The sequence below is a fragment of the Procambarus clarkii genome, chromosome 43 (assembly GCF_040958095.1).
Source record: "Procambarus clarkii isolate CNS0578487 chromosome 43, FALCON_Pclarkii_2.0, whole genome shotgun sequence".
Classification (NCBI taxonomy): Eukaryota; Metazoa; Arthropoda; class Malacostraca; order Decapoda; family Cambaridae; genus Procambarus; species Procambarus clarkii.
Window position 1 is genome coordinate 22,706,412 of NC_091192.1, and position 27,052 is coordinate 22,733,463.

Here is a 27,052-nt window from a genome sequence, read left to right on the forward strand (position 1 = left end):
TGGAGTTTTTTTTATCTCTTCTTGCGATGGTGGAGATGCTGTTAGTGTGTGTGTTATGTCTAGATTATGATAGATCGTCCCAGGAGATAAATCAGGGTAAAGAAAACGGACATTCTCGACTTTAATATATTGAGGGGGAAACTTCTTTAGTTTAGACACCCAAAAAACGCGCGCGCACACACATACCAGTACAATTTAACAAATAAAAGTAGTGACGACGTTTCAGTCCAACAGGACCATTATCGAGTCGTGTAAAAACTAACAGGTAGAGAACGGTATTATATATATAACCTTTATCATATATCTTTATCATTGTGATCATTGCTGTCTTCTTATATGTGCTGTCAATCTGCTGTATGGTGTCTATTAATCTTGTTTAAATTACCAATCAAGCTGTCAATGTAATCAATCAGAGCTTTAATATACCAATGTGCCTTAATATACTTACTAATCTCTCATCTCATTTTTTTTCTTGCAATGTATTTGTTATCATTTTATTAATTCTGATAGAATTTACCTACTTAAAATTATCTGTTAGATTAAGGACCTGCCCGAAACGCTGCGCGTACTAGTGGCTTTACAAGAGTGTAAGTACTGTACTATGCTATGTATTCTCACAAACCCAATGTACCTTCTTGTATATAAATAAATAAATAAATAAATAAATAAATAAATAAATATAAGGTAAAAATGGGAGGTGAAAGCTGAGAAGATAAGAAGTAAAGGTTTCCAAACCAGTATTTACCCAGATCTTTCATAAATCGGAAATTATCCAATTTATATCCATTGTTTCGTGTTCTAGGTATGTGTTGTTATATTTAATACCTTATTAAAACTCTTTTGTTATGCACATTTATCTGCTTATTAACTTTAATCATGTCACCTTAACTTTTCGTCATTTTAGAGAATGTAAATTAAGCTTTTTCAATTTCTTATTATATGGAAGGTTTCTAATTTGCGGAATTAACTTCGCCATCCTTTGCTGGACGCGATCTAGTGATTTTTTATTCATTCTGTTGAATGACGACCAAAACTGACCTGCATAATCTAAATGGGGCGTAAAGTTCAAGTTGAAGTAAGTTTATCGAGAAAATGAAATACATCCTGAAAGGTTAGAGCAGCTTAGGCATTTCTACGCTCATCTACTTAAGGTTCCTCAAAGGGCTCACAAGCCCCATGCAGTAAACAATTTTTAATCATATTTTGCATTTCACATTCCAATGGTAATCACAACTGTGAGATATCTTACTGATTATGCTGCCCCTTATCATGTCTTGTTTTGGTAAAGGTAGACTAAGCAAGTTAGAGAGAGTTAATAATAAGCCATGAGAATAATCCCAAGATTATTCTCATGACCCAAGAAATACTATTACTGAGATAATGATGCTATGGGTGAACATACAGAGTATTGGGGATAGAATTTCAGAGATAAATGAAGCTTCGGCGATTAGACTAATGAGAGACGATGGCGCTAATGAATTAATCCTCTCACTTCAACAGGTGGGAAGAAAATAATAATACATGTGAAAGCTTTTGTTGTTGTTTTAGATTCAGCTACTGGAACAAAATTTCCATGTAGCAGCTAGGGGCTATGATGAGCCCGTAAGTGGAGGAGGATCTTTGGAGCCATTATCAGTATCAATATCTGATACTGGAGATGTGGACATAACATAATAATGAAGGTAATAAGGGAATTAAGGAAATAATAGGAGTACATTTGTACGACAGACTCACCTACATTCAAATTCAAATGTTTATTCAGGTAAAGTACATACATACAAGGTGTGATACAAACATTGATGGATTTATAGATAGAGCTAGTACATACAATGCCTAAAGTCACTATTACGCAAATATAGTTTCGGGCAGAATTCTTGCATTTCAACATTCTTGCCTGCAGGTAATGGTGTTTACACCATAATATAATTACCATATATATACCCAGTGGACACAATAGTTACGAGTAATGTTAACATTAATTCAACGTTGAATCAACGTTAATTTATACAGTTATAACCTCCTAATTGTATGAGGTAAATCATCGTTAAGTAACGTTGAATCAACGTTAATTCATCGTTGAATCAACGTTATTTCAACGTTGAAGCACCGTTAATTTAACGTTGAATCGACGTTAATTCAACATTGAATCAATGTTAATTCAACGAAGAATTAAATAATCATATTGCTAACGAATACGTTTCGCTGAAGCTCTCTTCAACATCTTCGGAGATACTGGGTGCCATAATTAGTAGTGATTTGAAGCCGAGAAATTAATGTAGCCTAGAATATTTTACATTTCAGGTAAAGACATGGCAGGATGTGCAGAATACCCCCGTTGAAAAACAAAGGTGCAACAGGTACTCTGAGAGAGAACTATCAACATCAGAGGTCCGAGACTGTTCAACACGCTTCCACTACACATAAGGGGCATAACTGGCCGACCCCTCACAGTGTTCAAGAGAGAACTGGATAAGCACCTCCAAAGGATACCTGATCAACCAGGCTGTGACTCATACGTCAGGCTGCGAGCAGCCGCGTCCAACAGCCTGGTTGATCAGTCCGGCAACCAGGAGGCCTGGTCGACGACCGGGCCGCGGGGAAGCCCTGGAAGCACCTCAAGGTAACCTCAAGGTAGGCAAGGTAGAAGCCTAGGCTACACTAGGTTATTAGGATTCATAATAGAGAGCATTAGTAATAAGATAATGTTCTTAATACAACTTTATCTTTCCCTTATTATTAAGGCCACCATAACGTTACTAACCTGCAAGTGTATTTTAGTCCTAAACAAAGTATATTCTGTGAGTATATACAAAGAAGTAGAATATACAACTGGGTGTATATAATTGCAATTTATTGACATGTATTTATATTTATTATTTATTTATATATTTAGCTTTTTTATACACAATTTGTATTGTATTATATATTTATTAACGTTTTTATAATTATTTTTAATTTATTTTTCAAAGAAGGCTGGCGTAGGCGACTCAGTTCTGTTTTCCTTATAGGCTTGGCCTTACTTGCGTAAAGCAAATGCAACATGCGTATATTGTATAAGGATGTAGTATACGTATATTGAATGAGGATGCGTCTTGCGTCCTCATTCAATATACGTATACTACATCCTTATACAATATACGCATGTTGCATTTCCTTTACGTAAATAAGGCCAAGCCTATAAGGAAAACAGAATTGAGTATAAGAATGCGTCATGCGTATATTGAATGTAGATGCGTCATGTGTATATTGTATGAGGATGAGTCATGTGTATATTGTATGAGGATGAGTCATGTGTATATTGTATGAGGATGAGTCATGTGTATATTGTATGAGGATGAGACATGTGTATATTGTATGAGGATGAGTCATGTGTATATTGTATGGGGACGCGTCATGTGTGTATTGTATGAGGCATGTATAAATTGTATGAAGAGGTGGCATGTGTATATTGTATAAAGATGAAAAGAGCGTATAATACTATTATTGTTGTTATTATTTAAATTATTATTACTGAGAAAATCCGTAGGAGCCATGATGAGGGCTCGAACCCATGCTGTGGGTGGTTCCCACGCACACGCCACGCCACCACGACATGGTATAAGGAGTGCAGCCTGGAGTTCTACTGATTACGGGCTATTCATGTCCGTGCCACCTCTTGGGTGGCATAATCTTTATCAATCAATTAATCAGTTCTATTGAACACACGAGGGTTTTCTGAGGCTTCTGTATCTCTTGGGGATGGACGGTGGAGCGACGGCTCGCTTTCTGCTGGTCGGCGTTCAATCCTCAATCGTCAAAGTGGTTGGGCACCATTCCTTCTCCCCTTCCCATCCCAAATCCTAATCCTGACCCCTTCCAAATGCTATATAGTTGTAATGACTTGGCGTTTGCTCCTGATAGTTCCCTTCTCTACTGAAGTCGGACTAGGATTTACACGAAAATCCCTCCATGTACTATACTGGAGTACTTGCTGGATTAAACCACACGACCCTGGAAGACACGAGAGATAGGGAAGACATGATCTCTACCTATACAATTCTCAGAGGAATTGACAAGGTGGATAAAGACAAACTATTTACCACGGGTGGTACGCGAACAAGGGGAAAAAGGTGGAAACTGAGTACCGTGGTACCCAAATGAGCCATAGAACGTTAAAAAGAACTTTTTCAACATCAGAGTAGCTAACAAATGGAATGCATTAGGCATAATGTGGTGGAGGCTGACTCCATACACAGTTTCAAGTGTAGATATGATAGAGCCCAGTAGGCTCAGGAACCTGTACACCTGTTGATTGACAGTTGAGAGGCGGGACCAAAGAGCCAAAGCTCAACCCCCCCCCCCCGCAAGCACAACTAGGTGAGTACACACACTCACACACATATATATTAATATATTCAAGACGTGGCAAAGAACAGTCTCTATACAAGACAGTTTACATCTGTTGTTTCAGATTTAGCTACTCAGGACGAAGTGTCCATTTAGCACGGGCTATGGTGAGCCCGTGCTACATGGACACGTAAATGGTGAGGGCTATGGTGAGCCCGTAAAGTTTACATCTGCGGGCTCGCCACCCCGTGCCGTGCCACCCAAAAGGTGGCACGGGCATGAATAGCCCGTAAGTGGTGGCCCTTTTGAGCCATTACCAGTATCAAGAGCTGATACTGGAGATGCGAATGCACCCTGCGTGACGGGAGATGTCTCCTTTGTGAATGTGTTAAGATGAAGATGAAGCCACCCAAAAGGTAGCACGGGCATGAATAGCCCGTAAGTGGTGGCCCTTTTGAGCCATTACCAGTATCAATAGAAGATACTGGAGATCTGTGGAGGCGCGACTGCACCCTGCGTGACGGGAGATGTCTCCCGTCCTCCCGTCATCTGCGGTGAGTCAGTTACATAGTCATTAATCCTGCTCTCCGCCCATCCAACTGGGTGTGGAGAAGTGAGGCGCATGCATCACCAATAGTAAGCAAACTTTGGATAGTTAAGATTTCTGGTTGTACATCATTATGAATGAAGTACTAAGACATTGCTTGAACACCCTTGACAGCGTTATTTCTCAATTCCACGATTTCTTTTCGCATTCAATTATATAATAATGCAGAGTATGTGCATAGTTCTGCTGATAAAGTTTACATTTAGTGAAGTTTAAGTCAGCAGGTGGTGCAAACTCACAGAAGTATTTGTAGCCGAGCCTAAGCCTAGCAGTGGTAACATGTAGAAGTCTGCTGGCCTTCTTATTGGATGATCCGTGAAGGTGCGGTTCTTCCTGCATAACAGAATGATGATAGATGGAGTAACTGATGTGAATTTCACCTTGCCTCATGTCTGAGGATTTTGTTGTTGTTCCCGAAATATTGCTGTCTTCAGGCTGTTGTAAAGAACATAAGAATTAATAAAAGTATAGAAGGCTTGTTCATCCACATGTGGTAGTACTTACCCATATGTGTATTTTTAGTACAAAATACTGTATTAAAAATATGAAACTTAGAAAGATATTTTCAGCTCAGATTGACGGAAAACAGTCTTTTGCGTTTTAAACTTTCCCTCTTATTTCGTAATTTATATCAGTTGAGGATTTCCCCGTTAGATTACGTCAGGAATCGTTACGGGAAATCCTGTAGCACATTGGCCTGCGTCCTTCGCGCGCAATCGTCGGACCCGGGGGCAATCCCCCAAGGAGGAAAGAAACGATTGGGCATATTTGCGTATATTTTTTGAGAAGCATCAAGCGTATATTGATTGACGAGGAAGTAATTATCAAACGAAGGCTGAGGCACCAGGGGCCAGATTCACGAAAGCACTTACGCAAGCACTTACGAACGTGTACATCTTTCCTCAATCTTTGACGGCTTTGGTTACATTCATTAAACAGTTTACAAGCATAAAAACTTGCTAATCAACTGTTGTTATTGTTATAAACAGCCTCATGGTGCTTCGGAGCTCATTAACTGTTTAATAATTGGAAACAAACCCGCCTAAGATTGAGAAAAGATGTACAGGTTCGTAAGTGCTTTCGTGAATCTGGCCCCAGAAAACTACATGTGGAGTTAGTTTTAGAGCCGTGTATTGAATGACAAGTATCATGTGCATTTTGTGTGAGAATGTGGCATGTTTGTTTTATATGAGAACGTAGCATACATTTATTGCATAATGATAGAGTATACTGCACGACAATGCGCTGAGCGTATATTTCAAGAGCATGTGTACGCCATCTGCATTTTATATTACATTTCCTAGACATAAATGTTATTTATTTATTTATATACAAGAAGGTACATTGGGGGTTAAGAGAACATCATAGAAATGATGTTGATTTTACATTCTTTTAAAGCCATTAGTAGGCATAGCGTTTCGGGCAAGTCCTGAAGCTAACAGATAATTTTAAGCAATAATTTACAGTAAAATTGACAAACAATGTTTACAGGTACTTTACAGCTTTACTTTACAGGTACAAGTAATTTAAAGTAGATAAATTACAGTAAAATTGACAAAAAATGTTTACAGGTACATTGTAAGAAATTTTGGCACAAAAACAAAGATTAGAATAATACACAAATAACAATACACTATAACGAACAAGGATTACTAGATACATTAGGATAACATTTCAGGGTTATACATTGGTTCACTGTACCACAATTTGAGGATCACTTCAAGGCCAGACCAGGACAACAGGTCTTTGTGTCCATACACTATGCGACACTTCTTAGCAAAGGCCCGAGGAGAATTATGAAATATGCAGATCGCATCAGTGAGAAGCAAAGCTTCGATATTGATAAGATCAGGGTGACAAGGTACCAACCTAAAGGGATCCATTCTGCTAACTTTTTGGAACTTCTTAAGTAGATTATTATGTTGTTGATTATTATGGAGATTATTATGTTGTTGTTGTTATAGATTCAGCTACTCGGAACAAGTTCCAAGTAGCACGGGCTATGGTGAGCCCGTAACTTACCTGGCACAAGGAGCGGGGCAAGGAATTATTATGGTTCTGATGGACTTATATAGACGAATAATAGGTGAGGGGCAGTTAAGAAGAACATAAGAACAAAGGTAACTGCAGAAGGACTATTGGCCCATAAGATGAAGAATAAGCCATCCAAAAGGTAGCACGGGCATGAATAGCCCGTAAGTGGTGGCCCATTTGAGCCATTACCAGTATCGAGAGCTGATACTGGAGATCTGTGGAGGTGCGACTGCACCCTGCATGACGGGAGATGTCTTCCGTGATTGGCCCATACGAGGCAACTCCAATTTATAACCACCCAATCCCACTCATATACATGTCCAACCCACGCTTGAAACAATCGAGGGACCCTACCTCCACTACGTTTCCTGGTAATTGGTTCCACAAATCAACAACCGTGTTACCGAACTAGTATTTACCCAAGTCTTTCCTAAATCTAAACTTATTCAATTTATACCCATTGTTTCGTGTTCTGTCTAGTGTTGATACTTTTAATACTTCATTAATATCCCCTTTGTTATGTCCATTCATCCACTTGTAAACCTCTATCATGTCACCCCTAACTCTTCGCCTTTCCAGTGAATGCAACTTAAGCTTTGTTAATCTTTCTTCATATGAAAGATTTCTAATTTGGGGAATTAACTTTGTCATCCTACGCTGGACACGTTCAAGTGAATTTATATCCATTCTATAGTAAGGCGACCAAAACTGAACTGCATAATCTAAATGGGGCCTAACCAGAGCAAGATATAGCTGAAGAACCACACCAGGTGTCTTGTTACTAACGCTTCGATTAATAAATCCCAGTGTCCTATTTGCCTTATTACGAACATTCATGCATTGATCCTTTTGTTTTAAATTCTTACTTATCATAATTCAACTCAAACCTTAGAAATCTAATACTTGATAACAGACTGAACAAAAACCACCTAATTATCGCAGGGGACTTTAATATTGACCTCTGCGAGCCAGAACACCCTACTGCTGTTAGCTTCCTCAACTGTGTGAATTCCTGCTTCCTCATACCCTTAATCACTAGACCTACTAGAATCACTGATAGCACTGCCACGACTCTAGATCACATCTGGACAAACATAACCTCTCCGCTTACTTCAGGTATAATCACCGATAGCACTACAGACCATTACCCCACATTTCTCTTAACTAACATTAACAAACCACCTCTTGAGTCAAGAGAGATACGTTTTAGACTACACAATGAAACTGCTATAGACAATTTTATAACTGCTGCTGATAATGTCAACTGGGTGTCCGAGTTAGGTAACATAGAGGACATCAACCTAGCAGTGCAATCTTTTCTTCAAAAAACTCTTAGCCTTTATAATACCCACTGTCCTATGCTTACAAAACAAGTCACAACCAAAAGGCTTAACAATCCCTGGCTTACAAAGGGAATACTTAAATCTATTAATAAAAAACATGACCTTGAGAAGAAGTATAGGTTAGGAATTGTCTCCAAAGAATTCTCAAAGAATTACTCATTATTGCTATCTAAGATAATTAGACGAGCCAAAACTAAATACTACGAAGATAAATTTACCCAAATAAAGAGCAACATTAAACAAACTTGGAGAACAATTTCACAAATATTGGGATCAAAGAAGTCTTTAAATAACAAACCGACTCTCCTGTCTAATAACGATGGTCAGCTTTCAGCCTCTGATTCTGCTATTGAGTTCAATAGGTTCTTCTCTTCCATTGGTTCATCCCTTGCTAATGATATTCCATCTTCCAGTACTGACATTAAGGGCTATCTTACAGGTAACTATCCACAGTCTCTGTACCTAAAGCCTATTAATTCCACTGACGTCAATGAGATAATCCTTTCCCTTAAAACCAAGTCTGGTGCCCTTGAGGAGATACCAACTTTAATCTACAAAAAAGCCTCCAGATCTTTAGCCCCTGCTATTGCTTTGCTCTTCAACAAGTCACTTGAACTCCAAACCTTTCCAGATATTCTAAAAAAAGCGAGAGTAACGCCTGTCCACAAATGTGGTGATCTCACAGATGTTAACAACTACAGACCTATATCAATCCTGCCAAACTTGTCAAAAAATTTTGAAAACTAATCTATAAGCAGCTTTACTCATATCTAGCCAAACTCAATATACTTAGCCGTTGCCAATATGGCTTCAGATCCAAAAAAAGCACTAACGATGCACTTATTAGTATGCTTAACTCGATTCATACAGCTCTTGATAAAAATGAGTTCCCTGTTGGGTTATTTGTGGACCTGCGTAAAGCTTTCGATACTGTCAACCACCAAAACCTTCTTCTTAAATTACATCATTATGGAGTCAGAGGTCACTCCCTACAATACCTCAAATCCTACCTTACTGACAGGCTCCAATGTGTTTAAGTGAATAATACAATTTATCCCACCCTACCCATCAACACTGGTGTTCCCCAGGGCAGCATACTTGGCCCTCTCCTCTTTCTCATCTACATTAATGACCTTCCAAATGCCTCCCAACACCTCAAACCAATTCTATTTGCTGACGACACAACCTTCATTTACTCCAGTCCTGATCCCCTTGCTCTAAATGCCACAGTAAATACTGAGCTAAATAAAGTCCATCTGTGGCTAACTGCCAACAAACTCACCCTTAACATTGACAAAACTTTCTATATTCTGTTTGGCAATAAATCCTCTAATCAAATAAATCTCAAAATAAACAATACCCAAATTTGTAACAAATTAGATGGCAAATTCCTTGGCATTCTCATTGACCACAAGCTGAATTTCCAGGGACACATTCTAAACATATCAAAAAAAGTTTCAAAAACTGTGGGCATTCTTTCTAAGATCAGATATTATGTACCACGCCCTGCCCTGGTGACTCTCTATTACTCCCTTATCTATCCATATCTCAACTATGGTATTTGTGCTTGGGGCTCTACTACCCAAAATTACTTACGTCCTCTAATTACTCAACACAAAGCTGCTATTAGGACAATATCCAATTCTGGCCCCAGACATCACTCGGTACCCCTACTCAAATCTCTGAATATGTTAGACATTAAGTCACTGCACATTCTCTCATGTGTATTATACATATATAAAACGCTAAACAATAATGCCAATCCTGATCTCAAAAGCTTCATAGAAGGTTGTAACAGAACCCATGAACACCACACCAGAAATAAATACAGTTTTGATATTCCTAGAGTACGACTTAATCAAACCAGAAATGCTCTACAAATCAAGGGGCCCAGAATGTGGAATGACCTTCCCAACCATGTTAAAGACTGTACCTCTCTCAACCAGTTTAAGTTAAAAACGAAGCTATACCTAATAAATTCCCTGTAACCTACCTTACCCCTCTATTGTCAACCCATGTATGTTTTTTGTTTTTGTTTTTTTTTCAAATCAACGCTATTTGAATGTAATTTTCTGTAATAATTTGTAATTGTATTTGTGCTGCTTTTTCAACAATGTTCCCCCCTCTTTTACCCCTATTTTTATTTGTTCTCGACACATTTTTTTCTTTTTACCCATTAGTTTTAAGCTTTAGTCATTAAGTTTTTCCTGCCCGAAACGCTTTGCGTAATAGTGGCTTTAGGCATTGTATGTACTAGCTCTATCTATAAAGCCAACAAACTTTGTAAAATCTCTTTAAGTATGTACCTTACCTAAATAAAAATTATTATTATTATTATTATTATAACTCCCAGATCCCTTTCGCAATCCGACTTCGCAATCTCAACACCATCTAGATCGTATCTTGTAACTCTATCATCATTACCTAGCCTCAAAACTTTACATTTTTCAGCATTAAACTGCATCTGCCAATCTTTTGACCATTTCAAAACCCTTGTCGGAAAATCCGACACCATTTAATAATCATACAGACATAATAGCTGTATTGTATAAACAAGTTACCCATAGAAAACGTAATTTGTAGTGGAATTACCGTCTAAAGAAAACGGGATATCATCACCACATACTATTATAAATTCTCCACCTATTATAGTGGGAATTATTCTTAAATACATTAGTCTTTGGACTTTACCATCAGAAAAACATCTTATATAAATTAACTTAATTATCAATATTAAAGTAGAGTAAATGTGACCCTTCTATCACTTTCTGAAATCTGGACAATGTAAGCCAGGCGTCAGGGAGGAAGGAGGGCAGGCATTGTTGTGTCACCTCCGAGACGTGTGGAGCAAATTCGGCTCCCATCATATCTGGACAATGTCGGCCAGGCGTCAATAGTATGGAGTGTTAGACGCAGCCATTGTTGAGACTAGACCAGAGGCTCACACGGGAGCAAATTCGGCTCCTGTTAATTTACTTGGACGTAGTGTTATGGAAACCAGAAGTGTACCATTATCAACACGCTGTCTACAAATCAAGTTAAGTGTTCTTTCCGAAACCCATTATCTATCATTAGTGGCCATTAATGTCATTGGGTAGGGTGATCCGGTTAGATCACGAAATCGCCTCAAACTAAAGGTAATTAAGCCAGGTCTTCATGTTCCATGTACAGTTTTCTCTGAAATACTTGTCATATATAGGATTCTGGCTTCACAGCTAGCGCACTTATGACAGGTCAAGACGAGGAAGCAAGATTTTGTGCACCAGTTACTGGGTGATGGAAGCTACCTCAAAGAGGATAATTTGGTGTCTACACCCTAGTTATACCTGGTGGACTAACCTGCTGTACTATAAGATAAGGAACCTTTTCAATGTATGTAGTTACTGTAGTTTGATTGGCTGCATATATATTAATTTAATAAACCCCCCAAATGTGTAGAGGATCGATTTGTGAGATTAAGAGATTATTGCAGAAATACAGTCCACTTATCATTATACAAATTGCTATCGAAGTATATAAATTAACGTAAATATAAATTCATATAAATTAAATAAATATAAATCTCACAGGTCGGTTCCCACAACCCTATTTAGATCAACTTGAAGTGATAGTGAGTCTTCTTCCGTGTTAATTTCCCTACCGATTTTTGTATCATCGGCAAATTTGCAAATGTTTCTGCTCAAACCTGAATCTAAATCATTTATATATATTGTAAACAACACAGGTCCCAGGACAGAGCCTTGAGGCACTCCACTAATAACATTATCCCACTCTGACTTAACCCCATTTATACCCCTCTGTTTCCTTTGAAATAGCCATGCTCTAATCCAACTTAATATAGCCCCCCAAATACCATCCCAATCCACATCGAAATCCTTTTTTACGTCACCTATCGCTGGGTTCACGTCTCGCTCCAAGACCGGCCCATACCCAAGACTTTCCAATCTATTTGACTCAAAAAATTTCTTAGGCTAATAAAATCAGATTTTCGAAAATCTGGCACTTTAACAGAATTTTCTCCTACAGATCTATTCCATGCTATACTAAATCTGATTTCTTTGTGATCACTGTTCCCTAGCTCACTCCTTATTTCGAAAACAAGAAATGACCTCATTTATATTCTATTCGTTCCGTTCCCTATTTCGATGTCATTAATGTGTGTTTCCCTGTTAGTTAACACTAAATCTAAAATATTATTTTCCCGTGTTGGTTCCTTAATGTGTTGCGTAAGAAAACAATCGTCAATTAATTCTAGAAAAATCTTCTGCTTTATTATTCCCAGTTTTGTTCAACCAGTTTATTCCACTAAAATTAAAGTCACCCATGACATAAATACTGCTAGATCTAGATGCTCTAGATAGATGCTCAAAGCATCCCATAGATGCTTTGTTGCCATCCTATCTAAGTTTGGTGGCCTGTATATAACTCCTATTATAAGATTATTTGCTTTTTCGTTCAATTCTATCCAAATAGCTTCTGTGTGTGGCTCAGTTTTGATTCCCTCTTTGAGACTACATCTCAAATTTTCCCTAACATATATGGCTACTCCCCCGCCTCGTCTAATATATCTATCTGTGTGAAATAGTTTAAATCCATTTATCTGATATTCAGCTAATAGTTCTCTATTTTCTACATTCATCCACGTTTAGGTAAGTGCAATAATATCATTTTTTTTTTCTGTGTAGACAAGAGCATTTAAATCGTTTATTTTGTTTCTTAGATTTCCTCATTAGATTGCCTCACTCCTAAGTCATTATGGAGGTTTGAACCCCCCCATTCATGATTGTGCGTGAGGCACTGAACTACATTAGTGATTATGTTCGGTGTAGATCCCTTTCGAGATCTCATGTGAAGTTTTGAGCTCCATTTGTGATCCCGTGTGAGGTGTTCAACGCCATTCACAGATCCCATATATAAGATATCGGCAAATGAATTAGAACCCCAGGCTAACCATAGCCTGTGCTTCTTGCCCCGCTCCTGTGCCAGGTAAGTTACGGGCTCACCATAGCCCGTGCTACTTGGAACTTGTTCCGAGTAGCTGAATGTATAACATATAGTAGTAGTAGTAGGCATCCATCAGTCTCAGGAGACTATGGAGTTGCGCTCTGGAGTGGTCTCACCAGGGCGCAAAGCCAGGGTAGGTTGAGTCGGGGGAGAAGCTGTTACCCAGGCAGCAGGTCCCCCTCTCCACGGCGCTGAAAGTCTCCAATGGAAAGGCATACGCCAATACGATTGGTTCCAGCGCCGTCGCAGGAACTGTGAGTTCCGGGGTTGACCTCGAAGGTGGTGAAGAAGGGCACAGGGACCTCCAACCCCGGAGACCGCCGTGGTCGGGGCCGGAGAAGAACCACCCCAGCAAGGGTATGAACGACCCCAGCCTCCTGAAGCAGAGCCTGGGGGGCCGCACGAGCCCCAGGAGGTGGACGGCCCGGTCCCGCACCTACGGGTTCCTGACAAGGATCGTCACAGCCCCTTTTCACCCGAGGCCGGCCTCCTTCAAGACCATGTAGAAGGAAGAGTGATAATTATTAAATACAACAATTATTATAATAATAATTGTAAATATTTAATAATTATCACTCTCCTAAGGCCGGCCACACACGTGCAGTTTTAACTGACAGTTATGACTGTCCAGTTATAACTGTCACAGTTCAAACTGACGTCAGTTAAAAATGAAATGCACACACACACAGAGTTCAATCCCTCAGTTTTACCATGGATTCCGAGGAGTACGATCTTGCCGCTCTTGGTGTATTCTTTGTAATGCTACAAGCAAATAGAAAAAAGAAAACTCTTTTTTTTAAAAAAAAAAAAAAAAAATAGAAAAAAGAAAAAAAAAAGTTCCTCCAACTTCTTTACTAATTTGCTATAGGCAACATCTTTCTTTGTGCGGTCATGATACTCTTCACTTTTAACTTGCCACAGGCAAGGTTCAGGTCGATAGAGTTCAATGAATTCAACAATCACATGGTTTTGTTCACGTGCCATCTCAAACTGCACTCACCGCTACCACCTGTAGAAATGAGAAGTTGAGAACTGTACAGTTACGAATCCCCACACACGCTCAGTTCAGTTACTCCTTTCAGTTAAAAATATGGAACATTGCATTTGTCGCAGTTTAACTGTACAGTTCTGTTGAACTGGCGAAATGAGCAACTGAGATACCCACATACGTCCAGTTTTAACTGACAGTTTTAACTGACAGTTTTAACTGAACAGTTATAACTGTCAGTTAAAACTGCACGTGTGTGGCCGGCCTAACAACAACAACATGAATTAGAATGGGTGTCCAGATGATTGATTGATTGATGAAGATTAAGCCACCCAAGAGGTGGCACGGGCATGAATAGCCCGTAAGTGGTGGCCCTTTCGAGCCATTACCAGTATCAAAAGATGATACTGGAGATCTGTGGAGGCGCAACTGCACCCTGCGTGACGGGAGATGTCTCCCGGACCAAGTGGTGACCAAATGGTGGGGTGTCCAGCAGCTGGACACCCTCATATAGACTGTCAAGCAGTATCCTCCCCTGCGATAACAGCTTGACGATTAAATGCAACCTCAGAATACTGAAAAGAATTACTGGACAAAAAATTGTACCATTTACGGGCTATTCATGCCCGTGCCACCTCTTGGGTGGCTTAATCTTTACCAATCAATTAATCGAATTAGAATGACATAAGAAGTATAGGTGAGGAAGGGAGGGAATTTTCAAGGGGGAAAGCGCCAAGCCATTACAACTATATATCACTGGGAAGGGGTCAGGATAAGGATTTGGACGGGAGGAAGGAATGGTGCCCAACCACTTGGATTGTCGGGGATTGAACGCTGACCTGCATGAAGCGAGACCGTCGCTCTACCGTCCAGCCCATGTGGTTGGGAGCATAGGTGGGGATGTTAGTTTAGTTAATTTATTATGCACCCCATCCCCATCCTGTGGGCGGTAGTGGAAAGGGTCACAGAGGGACTGAGCAACACAATTAATTTAACTAAGCAAGTTACAATCTTGATGAGCTAGTTACAAAATTCAATGCACATCGTCACATCAACAATGGGCTCGAGACCGACCACAAGTACAGTTTCTAAATTAAGTAACTGATATATGTGGAGAGCTAGTGTCACAATTAATGTTTATCTTGCACACCGCCCCCCATCCACTGGGCAGCGGCAGAGAGGTTGCAATCATTCAATTACTACCTACAGTTAGCAAAGTGGAGATATTTGGTTAAGATTTCTGGTAGCAGATCATTTTGAATGAAATATTTGCACATCTCTTGAACATTTGTTATAGAATTTAGTCTCCGTGGTGTAGTGGTAAGACACTCGCCTGGCGTTCCGCGAGCGCTATGTCATGGGTTCGTATCCTGGCCGGGGAGGATTTACTGGGCGCAAATCCTTAACTGTAGCCTCTGTTTAACGCAACAGTAAAATGTGTACTTGGATGAAAAAACGATTCTTCGCGGCAGGGGATCGTATTCCAGGGACTTGCCCGAAACGCTACGCGTACTAGTGGCTGTACAAGAATGTAACAACTCTTGTATATATCTCAAAAAAAAAAAAAAAAAAAAAAAAAAAAAAAAAAAAAAAAAATTGTCACCGAATTCACGTATCTTTTCGCACTCCATCACATAGTGACGGAGGGTGTGCGAATAATCTTATTGACAGTTTACATTTGGTCAGGTCTACATCAGCAGATAATGAGAAGTCCCAGAGATACTTGTAACCGAGTCTAAGCCGAACAGTAGTAACATCTAGAAGTCTGCTGATTTGATTGGATGATCCATACATGCGTGGCTTTTGCATGATAGTATTATGATACAGTAGATGGAATTAGTGGCGATTTCACTTTGCCTCAGATCCTTTGATCTCAGGTCGTAAATTGGTATCTAGCATTATAGAAGTTAACAATTTAGTGTTAAAAATAGGATTGATAGATACGCGAGTGAAATTGGTTGGATCTAAATAGGATCTGCCTCGTTTGAATCAGTAGGCTTGTGTTCCCTACCCTTGTGTTCTTATGTAATATATTAATATTGGCCTACGGTTATGGATAACTTTGATAGGTCTTTTTTATTAAGTATTTAAGATCACCTTGTCAATGTGAAGGCCTATATATTTTTCTTCAAATTTTAACTCAAATTGGATACTGTTAATTCTGAGATTTATTTAGCAATTTGTGTAGTTTTAAATAGTGTGAAGTGTGGTAGGTCTGTGTTCGAAAGTTTACTCATTCTATGTTTAGTGTGAGCGTGTTGGCAGGATGGTTTATAAATATGCATACTTCAGTATGCATATTTATAAAACCTATTATCTACGATATTTATTATTGTAGATATCTATCGTGCACATGTCGTTATTTTCCATCGTGTGGGTATACGAAGGCATATAATTTGCTAGCAATATGTGAGCTCTTATAAATAACTTGTCGAGTTTGCCTTGCAAGAGCAAGCAAGCTCGGTGGCATCCATATGGTATCATCCAGTCACTAGCCAGACCCACTGGTGATTGACCCAGCCGAAAGAATGAAGCAAACCCACGCCCGCAGAGCAACGCCGCAACGACTAAATCAATATATCCCTCTTTGTAACTAGAAACGTTGCTCGTTGCCGGACGCCGGTTACGTGGATGGACCCAAACCGGAAGGCATTGCAATAACCAACGAACAGCATACCGAGTGGAGGGGGAAGGCAATTTATTAATACCGAGCCAACCTCCAGTCCAGACACGTCCATTGCTCTCTCTCTCTCACTCCCTCTCTCGCTGAGTCAGTCTGCAGCCTAACCCTGACTTGTGAAGGTGCTTCCCCCTCTCTCCCTCCTTATACACGCGCTCTCCTCTCTTCTCCTCTCCTCATGTTGAGCGCCCTAGCGATACTCTGCGCCCTTACGGCCAGTATACCGGGCAATGTGGCAGTTCGGTACGTGGATTTAGGGCATAGTGAGCACGAGCGGTCCATGGCGTGGCCAGGATCACCGCCGTTCACCCGGAAGGCCATACAATTTCGCAGCTCTGGATTCTGGTACGTATATATATATATACTGTACGGTATGTGGCATTTGGTGTATTTACTCCTGGCACGCGCATATATACCACGTGGCATATTTACTCCTGGCAAGTGTCAGGTATATATATATATATATATATATATATATATATATATATATATATATATATATATATATATATATATATATATATATATATATATATATATATATATATATATATATGGCACGCACATATATACCACTTGGTATATTTATTCCTGCCACATATATATAAATATACCATTTGGTATATTTACTCCTGACACGCATATATATACCACTAGGTATATTTACTCCCATTATTTTAAATGGGTTTCGTACATGCTCATTATTTTCATAGTTTTAAAATAGGGTGATTTTATGGGTAGCTACGACTTTTATTATTATTATTATTATTATTATTATTAGCACGCTTAGATATTCAAACCAATGTGCTGCTCCCCCTATTCTGTATGAAAGATTACGCTGTGTACATAAAAGCCAGCTACACGCTCATCTAACATCCCCACCTCACAGGACGGCCAGTCATACATGGAATCAGGAGAGAACAAGAAATGTAAGGCTGATCTATTAGCCTACACTAGCAAAATCTGGGTGCAGCACAAGAATATCTTCCAATATTCCTGAGTTTATGAACTAATTACAGAGCTTAAAGTACCCCATACCATTTGGTCTGAAGTCACTGATAACAGGGCAGTCACAGATATAGTGTTGGAGAGTATGTCTTGGCTCTTCAAGTTCAAGTAAGTTTATTGAGACAAGAAAAAAAAATACATCCATCTCAAAGGGATAGAGTAGCTTAGGCTATTTCTACCCCCCCCCCCCCCCCCCCGTCTTAGCTCTTGTTCACAGAGTTTTCAATTGGAATGTTCACCATTGGGGGATTTATTACCTGCAGCCACCTACCATAGTTATCGATATCTCAGCCTAATTCCGGCAATTACAATGTCACACTGTCTGGTGGATGTTTTATGCTATCCGTACATATAATTCTCGGTTCTAAACATGTCATAGCTCTTTAAACTCGGGCTTTCTGGCTTTTGTGTGTCAGTAACTGCTCTTGTCTTCCTTAATTTCCTGAAATACTGCGGCTTTTACAGCAGAGATTGGAATGCCCGTATCCAACTCAATTTCAGGCTTATCACATGCAGTTTTAGCTGCCTTGTCTATGTCATCATGCTGGACAACACCTATGTCAGATAGTATCCATACAAATGAGATTGAAACTCGTATTCTTTGCTACAACAAGAAGTTTGCTACTTTGCGTTGTGTGACGAGTACGCACAAGAGCGTGATAAAGGCTTTTATCACGTCAATGACGGTGATAAAATAATAATAATAATAATAATAATAATACAAGTATTTTAAGAAGTAAATAGTACAAAGGATTTTGCAATCAGCTCAGTGTGTTTGTCAGGCGTGCTTGCATGTGAGGTGGTTAGCAGGCTAATTATGGTTATTGTTTCTGCAATACCTGCAACGTTGACTTACCTGCCAGCTGGGATCTCGCCTGAGGGTGGCATGGTGAAGATATTTCCTGTTCCTGACAGTTGCGTTACCTATAACAGAGGACCTTCCTCCGGTACTCTGCTGGTGATGTCCTCCAGTACTCTGATGGTGATGGTGATATTTGTTGATGGTGTACTATCGGTGATGGTGATGTTTCCTAGCGGTGTACTATCGGAGATGGTGACTAATTTTTTAAAATAATAAGCTTCATAAACTTACAAATTTGATAAAAATTACAAAATATCTAAGTTTACCTGACGTTAATTGCATTGCTTGTACAAAAACTGGATTCACAACCCTTGCATGACCTTCCGGCGAGATGGGGGATATTACAGGCGAACCTTCGAAGTTTGAGCCTCTGGAACTTCATAGTGTAGACTATAGGCTTGCAGCACTCTGCTATATCGGGTTATGTATGGGTGATACTTCGATCTTGTTAAACTAACTCCCCTTCACCGTGACACTGAGAAAAAATCTAGATTACGATTCTAATTTTATGCTAAATGTTTTGTCAACTTAAATGTCGCCGCTTTAATTGTAAGTTATTTTAGGCTCTATATCTGTTCACGCCAGTCACAAATGTAATGTATAAATCACTTACGAATACAACTTTTAAATATTAAATGAAACGGAATGAGGTGTAGCCATCCCTATGTTACCAAAAGCTGGTTAATAGAATTAAGTCTGACAGGAGTATCATTCGACAGATGTGGAATTGTTACATTGTTTCAAGCGTACATATTGGATATTTATTAAAAGCTCATTTTCTTATTAAGATTACTCAATAGCTCGGTCGATAGAGCTTTTGGCCTCAACGAGTGGGGTCCAGGGTTCGAGTCTCCTAGAGCCCAGGTGAATTGGACATTTATTCTTATTGTACTAGATACGCCGTGGAGAGGAGGGACCTGCTGCCTGGGTAACAGCTTCTCCCCCGAATCAACCTACCCTGGCTTTGCGCCCTGGTGAGGCCACTCCAGACCAGGCTGACGCCAGAGCGCAACTCCATAGTCTCCTGAGACTGACGGATGCCTACTACTACTAGATGGGATACCCGGCTGTACCCGGGTCTCTTCCCCTCTCTCCCATGCTCCCTCTCTCTTCCTCATGTCCTCTCTCTCCCACCTTTCTCCCCCTGGCTCCTTACCTTTTTACCAATATCCTACCTCCTCTCGCTGTCTTTGAATTTATCTGAATTTACTTGAGGGCCACCATTTCTCTAGTGGCCTCGACGAGGACAGGAAGCCGGCGGATTGACAAGGGTCCCTCAATTTTTCCTGATTTTATCTAGCTGGATTCTGAACTGCAGCAATATTTTGCCATTTACGGCTTCGGCGGGTAGGCAGTTCCATGGTTTTATAACTCTATGGGTGAAAAAAGCATCTGGTTTCTGCGCTACATTGTGACTTGTTGAACTTGAAACCGTTGCTACTTATTTGTGTTACATCTGACAGTTTGAAGAAATTGTTTGAATCAATATCCTCTAAATTTTTAAGTATTTAAACGTTTCAATGAGATCAGCTTTGTCATGTCTGGTTTACAGTGTTGTTAGTCCTGTGGTCCTCAACCGTTCCTGACATTAGAGTCGATTTAGTTCTGGAATGATTTGTGTTGCCCGGCGCTGAACCTTCTCCAAACTAAATATGTCCTTCTGAAAATGAGGTCTCTTCAGACCTCATCTTTTTGAATGTTTTGATACAGTAGTCTAAATATAGGCGGTGCATCGCAGCATACAGTTGAATAACTACTTTCTTTTCCTTGAAGTCGAAAGTTTGTTTGAATATGCTCTCAGAAAATGTAATATTATAAAGCACTTTTAAAACAACTGTTAAAACTACAGGAAAGATGTCTCCGATTTCAGACTTCATGAAAATCGCAAGGGTGGGGGGGGGGATCACTACAGTTGCCGATATTTCTTAAAGGATGGCACTGGGGCCGACCCGAACTAGTCTATTACACTCACCCTCTTGTGCCATCTTGGAAATGACACAAGAGGTCATTTCCCCGTCTTACCTCGCATCTGGACAGACAGACAAACAAAGAGACAGACATTCGATTTTACAAATGAAGATATAAATAAATACCATCATTGACCTAAGGGGGGAACGTCGCTAAGCCTAACATACTTCCTGTCCCCCCAGTATGAAACCAAGAATTTGACGTCATTACTTTATAGTGGTGCTCCCTTGGCTGTGTGGGAGGCATCATTAATATACGCATAAGGAATGTTAACTCATGGCTGACCGCTGGGAACTCCATGTCCTTCTTCGGGTCACGTCCAAGGACATGACCCCAGCTGGGTGTCCTAAACGCATTAACCTGCATATTATGTATTTTTGTATTATTACGAGATATCCAAAAATTTTGGTTTGGTGTTGGGCTTAAGGGTTATCAACCTCTTGATGGTTATTAAAGTCACTAAAATTGCTTCAGTTGCCCGCCAGCTTAGTGGGCAACTGAAGCAATTATACTTAGGGTCCGAACAAAGTTTAAGACCAAATTAAAATCTCAGTGTAACTGAGCTCAGTACGCCTCTTGTACACATACATGTCTGTCGCTTGTAATCTAAGAGTTATTATTAACATTTTCATTATTATTGCTAAACATTAGGGCCTTTAAGTTTTCGTAAATTAATGAGAATTTAAGATTTAGTTAATTTTTCTTAAATAAGGGAAGGGAAGGGGGGGGGGGGATGTCCTTCTCACTTCGCTCTTGGGTGGGTCTGACTCCTCACAATTACTGCTAATGCTTGCAGCCTCCTTTATCTGTTAACCTTATCCTTATCCTTTATTACCTATTTACTTTAATTTACCTAGTTACTTTACATTTTGCTTTATACTTTATAATTTATTAAGGTGGATTTTCATTATAATTTACTTTCCCGTTTACTTTGTATTCAAAAATTATTTTCCGCATTCTGTTTCGATCGACCTCATAAATATCTTTTAACTGACCTGAAATATGAACAAACTATATATATAGACCCTTATTATCCTTTTTTTTACGAAATCAAATATTTAAAAATTCTTAAGAGGTTGACGTCAGGTATTTATCAAACAAGGTGCAGCCATGATCGTCAGGGCGTGAGAGGCAATATAGATGTCTGTCATGCCTCCAGTATACGCTTGCCCAATACGTATATACATTATTCAACCTTCGTATAGACGTGCGCAGTTGACTGGAGACTATACAGCGTGTTCTCTGAGAATAAGCTTTCGTTGCGGAATATATATTATCAGCTTATTAATTTAATTATGATGTTAATTTGCTTAGCAAACCGAGTTTTGGGGCTCAGTTTCCGAGCCCAATATATATATATATATATATATATATATATATATATATATATATATATATATATATATATATATATATATATATATATATATATATATATATATATATATATATATATATATATATATATATATATATGGCACAACTCTCCTAAACACGAGAGTGAAGTATACAACTTTAGAACACTTTCCCACCAGGAGACTCGAACCCTAGCCAGCACAGAAGCCTTCCAGCAACTGGCATAACAGGTACGCCTTAACCCTCTCCACCACCTGCTCAGACCCTTAAAAGAGATGGTAATTTCGGAGTATTTAAATACACCAAAGATCAACACCTCCCAAGAGCACTAGAGCAAGTGAGGGGTCATTTAGACGTTAATTTCATCAAGTCCCTGTTAATATGGGAAGACACAGTGTCTATGCTTAAGGCACAACTCTCCTAAACACTGAGTCTGAGCAGGTGGTGGAGAGGGTTAAGGCGTACCTGTTATGCCAGTTGCTGGAAGGCTTCTGTGCTGGCTAGGGTTCGAATCTCCTGGTGGGAAAGTGTTCTAAAGTTGTATACTTCACTCTCGTGTTTAGGAGAGTTGTGCCTTAAGCATAGACACTGTGTCTTCCCATATTAACAGGGACTTGATGAAATTAACGTCTAAATGACCCCTCACTTGCTCTAGTGCTCTTGGGAGGTGTTGATCTTTGGTGTATTTAAATACTATGTATTATTTAAATATTATGTGTGTGTGTGTCCTGGCTTATTAGGCAAACCGGGCCTTGCATAGTAGGCCGAGTACGACGTTCTGGCTACTAGGTACAACACATATATATAACATGAGCCCGTAGCTTACCTGGCACAGGAGCGGGGCAAGTAGCACGGGCTATGGTGAGCCCGTAGTGGACTTACCTGGCACAGGAGCGGGGCAAGTAGCGCAGGCTATGGTGAGCCCGTAGCTTACCTGGCACAGGAGCGGGGCAAGTAGCACGGGCTATGGTGAGCCCGTAGCTTACCTGGCACAGAAGCGGGGCAAGTAGCACGGGCTATGGTGAGCCCGTTGTGGACTTACCTGGCACAGGAGCGGGGCACGTAGCGCGGGCTATGGTGAGCCCGTAGCTTACCTGGCACAGGAGCGGGGCAAGTAGCGCGGGCTATGGTGAGCCCGTAGCTTACCTGGCACAGGAGCGGGGCAAGTAGCACGGGTTATAGTGAGCCTGTAGCTTACCTGGCACAGGAGCGGGGCAAGTAGCACGGGCTATAGTGAGCCCGTAGCTTACCTGGCACAGGAGCGGGGCAAGTAGCACGGGCTATAGTGAGCCCGTAGCTTACCTGGCACAGAAGCGGGGCAAGTAGCACGGGCTATGGTGAGCCCGTAGCTTACCTGGCACAGAAGCGGGGCAAGTAGCACGGGCTATGGTGAGCCCGTAGTGGACTTACCTGGCATAGGAGCGGGACAAGTAGCGCGTGCTATGGTGAGCCCGTAGTGGACTTACCTGGCACAGGAGCGGGGCTAGTAGCACGGGCTATGGTGAGCCCGTAGTGGACTTACCTGGCACAGAAGCGGGGCAAGTAGCACGGGCTATGGGGGCAAGTAGCACGGGCTATGGTGAGCCCGTAGCTTACCTGGCACAGGAGCGGGGCAAGTAGCGCGGGCTATGGTGAGCCCGTAGTGGACTTACCTGGCACAGGAGCGGGGCAAGTAGCGCGGGCTATGGTGAGCCCGTAGTGGACTTACCTGGCACAGGAGCGGGGCTAGTAGCACGGGCTATGGTGAGCCCGTAGTGGACTTACCTGGCACAGAAGCGGGGTAAGTAGCACGGGCTATGGTGAGCCCGTAGCTTACCTGGCACAGGAGCGGGGCAAGTAGCGCGGGCTATGGTGAGCCCGTAGTGGACTTACCTGGCACAGGAGCGGGGCAAGTAGCGCGGGCTATGGTGAGCCCGTAGTGGACTTGCCTGGCACAGGAGCGGGGCAAGTAGCGCGGGCTATGGTGAGCCCGTAGTGGACTTACCTGGCACAGGAGCGGGGCAAGTAGCGCGGGCTATGGTGAGCCCGTAGTGGACTTACCTGGCACAGGAGCGGGGCAAGTAGCGCGGGCTATGGTGAGCCCGTAGTGGACCTGCCTGGCACAGGAGCGGGGCAAGTAGCGCGGGCTATGGTGAGCCCATAGTGGACTTACCTGGCACAGGAGCGGGGCAAGTAGCGCGGGCTATGGTGTGCCCGTAGTGGACTTGCCTGGCACAGAAGCGGGGCAAGTAGCGCGGGCTATGGTGAGCCCGTAGTGGACTTGCCTGGCACAGGAGCGGGGCAAGTAGCGCGGGCTATGGTGAGCCCGTAGTGGACCTGCCTGGCACAGGAGCGGGGCAAGTAGCGCGGGCTATGGTGAGCCCGTAGTGGACTTACCTGGCACAGGAGCGGGGCAAGTAGCGCGGGCTATGGTGTGCCCGTAGTGGACTTGCCTGGCACAGAAGCGGGGCAAGTAGCGCGGGCTATGGTGAGCCCGTAGTGGACTTGCCTGGCACAGGAGCGGGGCAAGTAGCGCGGGCTATGGTGAGCCCGTAGTGGACTTGCCTGGCACAGGAGCGGTGCTGTGGCCTTCGTGGGTTGTATTGTAATGTGGCAGACAATGACGTTGCAGTTGAGACTCATTACCCCATACGACTATTAATGAGAGGTTCTCTGACTGTTAGTGAGTTTCACCTATAAGGTAATAAACCCTTGGAATCGCTAACTCGTCGAAGCCATATATATATAAATTCATAAATTAATTAATTCATTGTGTAGGATGACAAGTAGCCTAACATACAGTGTATAAGGGGGCTTATACCAAGGACCCCCTCCCCCCCCCCCAAGGTCAAATTACTGACCCCCCCCCCCCCCTCCCAGGATGCAACCCCACAAGCCGACTAACTTCCGAGTACCTACGTACTGCTAGGTGAACAGGAGCATTAGGTGATAGGAAACGCACCCAAGCATTTCTGTCTTGTATGCATGTACTTTTTTACCTGAATAAACATTGGATTTGATTTGACTGTACTACCTCTTTATACTAAAGACAGGAATGCTGAGACATTTATTTATTTATTTATTTATTTATTTATTTATTTATTTATTTATTTATTTATTTATTTATTTATATACAAGAAGGTACATTGGGTTTGTGAGAATACATAGCATAGTATTTACAATCTTGTAAAGCCACTAGTACGCGCAGCGTACTACTATTTGTTTTAAATTCCGCTTGGAAAATAAACTCTTCATTATTATTTAGGGGACTTTTGACAAGCCGTCGTCTTCCTGTGCCCGCCGAGGCCACTAGAGAGAGAGAGAGTGGGCTCAGGTAAATTCAGGAAGAATCAGCTGGCACGTACCACTTGACCTTGCCCGAGTGTTGACATGTAAACTCCTGCTGCCAAACCTTCCAGAAATAGTTGTTTAAATAGTGATTTAATTTGTATATCTAATGTAAAGAGATAGTAAAGTGGAATTTTCAAATTCATGAATATATAGAGGGGTTATTTTTTGCTCTATTTTTAAGCGTTGATGAGTGGTTTGGACGGAGAATTTTCTTATAGAGCGCCGTTTGGCATCTGTGCCTCAAGCAGTGACGAAAATGAACAGGTTATGTCACGCCTATTTTACGCCTAGCCTGTTTTACAGTAACAGGAACTTAACTCTTATGAAATATTATATTACATAGTCAAAAATGCTAATATAACTATTTATTACTAACAATAATTGTAGCTGTTGCATTTTAATAAGTGAAATTTAAATGCGTATGATTAGAGTTTTATCTTCACTGGACATCGCATCTTCTCAATCCTTTCCGGCCAGATTTAAAACTAATTGTGTGTAGCGAAATATAATTAAGTATTTATATATTGTGGGGGTCTTTCTTAAATGTGTAAATATCATGTTATTTTGACTTTTTATATTTAATTCCGTGACCAATAAATACGTACCGTGCTGGCCATGGTGAGCGATGTATAGCAGAATACCTCGTTCAGTGGCACCATAATAGGAAGGTTCGGAGCTCGTGGATCACCAAACGAAGCACTGAAGCCTTTTATGAGGGCAACCCTCATATATTGTGTACTCACCTAGTTGTACTTGCGGGGGTTGAGAGGAGAAGTATTACCAGGGGAAATCACCAAGCCATTACGACTATATAGCACTTGGAAGGGGTCAGGACAAGGGTTTGGGATGGGACGGGGGTGGGGGGGGGGGGGGGGGTAAGGAATGGTGGCCAACCACTTGGAGGTCAGGGATTGAACGCCGACCTGCATGAAGGGAGACCGTCGCTCTACCGTCCAGTCCAAGTGGTTGGGTTTGCAGGGGTTAAGCGGTCCCGCTTCTCAACTGTCAATCAACTAGCAGTCATCAGGAGAAAACTTTCATGAATACCGCAACTACCTCAAAGAAGATATATTTTATATTTTAGTTTATTGAGACAAATTTATGATATTTTCAATATATCGTGAGTTAATACAACGACTTATTATAAGGTTATATACAGTATAAATAAATATATAAATTATATATGTAGCTTGATAAAATTGTATATATATATATATATATATATATATATATATACTTTCTGACCAGGGGGAGAAAGATACTGGCAGTATGGGGCGTTAAAGTTTATTGAAGATTAAATTCTGCAGAACATGTAAATATATAAAGTTCACATAAAGTAAGTAATTATATAAAGTTTATATTAAACACGGTTTATATTATAGGCTTAACAAAGTTGATATTATATAAAACTTAATATTGAACATGTAAATATACAAAGTTTCAAATATAATTTAAGGAATATATAACGTTTATATTAAAATATATAAAGTAAACATATAAAGTAAATATATAAAGTAAGAATTAACAGTAACAATTCCAAGGACTA

The 27,052-nt window shown here is 40.8% G+C and overlaps 1 protein-coding gene across 1 annotated transcript in view; it reads left to right on the forward strand.

Moving 5' to 3' along the window:
• The first annotated feature begins 17,031 nt into the window (after positions 1-17,031).
• The window catches only part of LOC123755836 (isatin hydrolase), a 36,479-nt gene continuing 26,458 nt past the window's right edge, over positions 17,032-27,052 (forward strand). The window contains exon 1 of the mRNA XM_045738713.2: positions 17,032-17,327. Coding sequence (XP_045594669.2) covers positions 17,161-17,327 — 167 coding nt within the window. The 5' untranslated portion in view covers positions 17,032-17,160. The remainder of the gene's footprint in view (positions 17,328-27,052) is intronic.